Source organism: Priapulus caudatus, unplaced genomic scaffold (assembly GCF_000485595.1).
Source record: "Priapulus caudatus unplaced genomic scaffold, Priapulus_caudatus-5.0.1 Scaffold1254, whole genome shotgun sequence".
Classification (NCBI taxonomy): Eukaryota; Metazoa; Priapulida; class Priapulimorpha; order Priapulimorphida; family Priapulidae; genus Priapulus; species Priapulus caudatus.
In genome coordinates, this window is record NW_014578315.1 from 32,079 (window position 1) to 37,078 (window position 5,000).

Sequence of the window (5,000 nt, forward strand, 5' to 3'; positions counted from 1 at the left end):
GCATGGCGACGGCGTCGTTCACGTCATCGTCGTGCTGACGACGTGAGTAACGCGGCGTGCACTCACGTCGTCAGCACGCCGCGTTACTCACGTCGTCAGCACGATGGCGACGGCGTCGTTCACGTCATCGTGCGCACGCCGCGTTACTCACGTCGTCACACGCATGCACATGCATGCACATGCATGCACACGCATCCACATACGTACACACACACGCACATGCATACACACACCATCATTCACATCATCACTCACGTTATCAATCACACCATCATTCACACCATCATTCACGCCATCATTCACGTTATCAATCACCCCATCATTCACGTTATCAATCACCCCATCATTCACGTTATCATTCACCCCATCGATCACACCATCATTCACCCCATCGATCACGCCATCATTCACGTTATCATTCACGTTATCAATCACCCCATCATTCACGTCATCGTTCACCCCATCATTCATGGCATCACTCACACCATCATTCACGTTATCAATCACCCCATCATTCACGTCATCGTTCACCCCATCATTCACGTCATCAATCACACCATCATTCACGTCATCGTTGACCCCATCATTCGCGTCATTGATCACGTCATCGATCACGTCATCGATCCCGTCATCGTTCACGTCATCGTTCACCCCATCATTCACGCCATCGTTCACGTTATCAATCACGTCATCGATCACGTCATCGATCACGTCATCGTTCACGTCATCGTGCGCACGCCGCGTTTGTGCATGCGTGTGTGTGTGCGTGTGTAAGCGTGTGCGCGCGTGTGTATACATGTGCGTGCGTGCGCAACCAGAGGTAGAATTAAAAAGTACAATAACAATAACAAGTCGTCGGAACATCTAACAGTTGTGCTCCGCTTGCAGAACCGTGTTGGAGTTGGAAAAATCACAGAACGCCGACATGACGGCCGGCGCTTCGTTCCTGCAGGCAGTCGGAACATTCTGCATGATGTTCTTCGGTTCGGCGGCGATCGGCGTCGTCACCGGACTCGTCAGCGCTCTAATATCCTTAACGAACGTCGTCTCTGAGGCCTGCCGAAGAGCTGAGGGTTGAAGTAAAAACACACGAACACCCGTGAGATATGAAAATAAAAGTTAGATGAAATAGGAATAGGGTGTTAAATTTTAATATGCGAGCTTTCGAGAATTATCTCTCTTCGTCGGGTCTTTGGTTTGAGCTCGAAGGGCTTGTATTTCACCCCTCGGATTGAATGCCCTACCTGGCACGTCTCCAGGAAAAATGATACGTCCTTCTGATAAATTCCACGTAGAATATAAATTCCTCTTTTACCCCCACGTAAAGTAATGGTGTTAAAAAGCGAGTGCTCTTAACATTCTTCCTTGAAGAAAATGTTGGCCCCTGACTTTGTCCTACTTCCCTTGGTGCCCGAAAATTTTGGCTATGCCGAAAGCAACATTAGACTTGCCCTAAAAATTTATTTGATCTCTGGTCACATATTGACATCTAGGTAGGATGTTGCGTGCACCCGCAGTGCAGAGTGCTGATGGAATTTCATAACTATACTACCATCGTGTTGAGTAAACGTCACAGTCAGTTTTTGTTATTATGTCTTGGCTAGTGTTGTCGTGCTTAGATGAATGCAGCTATTTAATCTCTGGATATAAAGAGTAAACGGTCTCAGACTCTCTGTCATTAGGCATACATGTGTAGACCCTTTTAATACAATGAGGCTATTTTCTGCAGAGATTTGGAGGTATAATTTCGAGTAGGACGTTTAAGTGCTATATTTTTACAAGGGATCATTAGCTATAGATTATTTTGTATTCCTACGGGTGCCCTAACGTTATCAATTCTAAGTGTTTGAAGCTACAGCTTTAGCGATATACAACTAGGTACGTGCATGTATGTTACAAGTGGGAGCCGTGCAATATTGGTCCTTAACACATTTAACTTTTTGAAGCATATCGATCTGAGGAACACACCGTCATTAGAATTTGGACTCATGATGATATTTTCATATCTTCCATATGGCCTTGCTGAGGGGCTGCATCTATCAGGTAATCCTATATGGTATCTTTAAAAGCAGGATAAAGGGCTTCATAGACAAAACAGAGCATTAGAGTAATTAATTCATTGCATCCTCTATATTTGTAGTACGTATAGTAATAACAGGAGTGTTATAATATAGATCTATATTACATCTATGATTATTACAGATATATTATATACTACATCTATATTACAGATAAATATAATATATTACATCTATATTACATATATATATACTACATCTATATTATGACAGTCCTGGTAGTATAGTACAGTGGAACCCCATTATAATGTGATATTTGGTGTCCAAACAATTCTATTGCATCGTATAGTTCGGTAAGTAAAAGTAACAGTCGAGTAATTAAATAGAGAAAAGAGGAGAATAGGGAGCCAACTGATGATAGCGGTGTATCCAAAATTGGTGTATTAACATAACAACACTAAAGATATGGGAACAAATTTGAGCCAGCCACCACCTAGCCACTGTGCATAGCGAGACTCATTCTTTTTGTCTTTTTGCTACATATAAAGATAGATATCGACTAGTCTAGCCACATGAATGGTTCTCATTCAGATGGGTAAATGGAAATTGCTGATTTAAAATGACTTTGCTCGTATAGGTGTATGAATCGGAGGAGTGGTAATGGTGGTAATTAATGAAGACGTTTCAATGGTGAGGTTATATGTACTGGATGACACAAAGTGGTTATGACTCTAGTGCTATTCTCTGTGTGTGTGTAACGTACGTGCCTGTTCCTCAGAATGGTAACGAGATAGCTTCTTTGTGAACGATCCTTCGTTTGTGTAGTGATTGAGCTTATGAGGCTGCATTGATCCATATGTTAACCATGTTAGAACATATATAAAGCTTCAGCTCAGGAGTATATCAGAGGGTTCAGCTCTTACATTCACACATCTGGCTAGTGTCAGCTTCACAGAGTGCAATACAGCCGAATGTGCAACAGAAATCAATACTATATATCTTGTCATCACAGTTTTTCCTTCAACTGTGCAGATTCTGTGGGTAATACTACACATTTTATGATGGGGTGTGTTTAAATCATTGACATTTTTAAACCAACCCACCTTGTCGTCTTTATTTTTGAGGGCAGAACTTCTGAAAATGTCCCTGAATAAACTGATCATTTACTAATCAGGCTCCTGATTCAGTGATTGATATTTTAACTGTCTGTTGCTTAAAATCTGTTGCTTTTATCATGACAAAAAAACTTTTATTACTGTTATAACTGTTATAACAAAAAGTATATTACTATTAGTAAAAGTAATTGGTATGTAAAGAACTATATTGCACTAACGATTTTCGTCCGCATGTATATTGCAGGAATCATGGCCATTCTGTTCTGCGGTATAGTGATGTCACATTACACTCATTACAACTTGTCACCGGTGACTCAAATCACTGTCCAGCAAACATTCAGGACATTGTCCTTCATGGCAGGTAATGTCGTGTAGCCAGAGGACGGTTTTAGAATGTCACCGAAGGCACTAAATAAGTCTAAGACCTACTATGAGAGGAAATATTTGGGGCAGAGTGACTGCATTGCAATTTACATCCACCATGGCTGAACTCGTTAATCAAGCATGGTGTAATATGGCAGCCACTTGGAAAAGTGTGCATCTATTTTTTATACATAAGGTGAGCTTCAGTCTGTGAGATCCCATCATTGTTTACATGTAGTGTCTGTAACATACAAGCAACGTTGCCATTTCCTTTCTTAATTTCAGAAACTTGTGTGTTTGCATATCTTGGAATGGCGATCTTTAGCTTCAACCACATACTTAAACCTGCCACTGTTATCTGGGCAATTGTAAGTACCGTTTAGTAAGGCAGATGGGGTCGTTGTCGTATCAGGTACTACAGATATGTACCCGAGGTAGTTTTAGGTTGTTTAGTATTAATATGTTTATATTTTTATATGAGGTATGTTTAGGGTTAGGGTTAGGGTTAGGGTTAAGGTACACTTCTGCAGTACAAGTCTGGTACACTTTGTGTATACATATATGTACCTCGGGTACATATCTGTAGTACCTGATACGACAACGACCCCTTGAGCTTTAGTAAGGTTAGTATAAGTGTATGCATGTGCATATATCTGGTAATCATTGTATGTGATGATGTGTTATTTGCAGGTGGATACTTATGTGTAATATCAGTGCACTAGAATATTATGCACTTCAGCTAATATTAATGTGCATATCTGTTTATGTATATGAGAATGTCCATTGATTGTTGGTTGTTTGTGCAGCCATACAAAGTTTGCATACGACAGAAGATATTTCACAAAAGATCATGAGACAAAATGCAGTTTTTTTGGTGTAGGCCATATATAAAGCCATTGCGTTTATTCCTAGTTTCATGTGTGGAAGGGAACAACTTATATATTACTTGAGGCCATGAAAAATTCTTTTTTTGTAAATACATATCAAATTGTAAATTTAAAATCAATTTATTGTTGTACAAACTGGCCGGTAATGCAAATAAAATGCATTAGCTGGCATTGGGTTTAAAGCTTTCTTACAAGTAAGTGTAAGGAAATGAGAGAGGCTATTTAACACATACTAAACGAGAGACACTGCATGTGCAGTAAGTAGTTCATTACCATAGCAGAGCAATCACTATTGGATATCAATAATTGCGTAATTATTGAGAATTGATAGCAATGGCAATCACTAATAGATGGTTTATAATGAACTTGCTATGAGGTATCAATGAAGCCAGGGGAAGATGACTTAAGGCTTAAGAAGCTCATTTCACCTATATCCCTTACATGGTTCATAGGTAATTCTAGCCAATCAACACTGTGATAGCAGTATTCTAAAAGTTCTATTTAGTTTATATATATTTATAGCTTATTATATAGTTATACGTTCTATGTAGACGTTTAGTCTTACAGCTGCTTATCTCTAGTCTGGGCTTGTGTTTAGAATGCAGTATTATACATAG

The 5,000-nt window shown here is 39.8% G+C and overlaps 1 protein-coding gene across 1 annotated transcript in view; it reads left to right on the top strand.

Moving 5' to 3' along the window:
• LOC106815986 (sodium/hydrogen exchanger 8-like) overlaps positions 1 to 5,000 on the top strand; it is a 23,228-nt gene that overhangs the window by 6,967 nt on the left and 11,261 nt on the right. The window contains exons 6-9 of the mRNA XM_014820521.1: positions 889 to 1,027; positions 1,938 to 2,043; positions 3,378 to 3,494; positions 3,782 to 3,864. Coding sequence (XP_014676007.1) covers positions 889 to 1,027; positions 1,938 to 2,043; positions 3,378 to 3,494; positions 3,782 to 3,864 — 445 coding nt within the window. The remainder of the gene's footprint in view (positions 1 to 888; positions 1,028 to 1,937; positions 2,044 to 3,377; positions 3,495 to 3,781; positions 3,865 to 5,000) is intronic.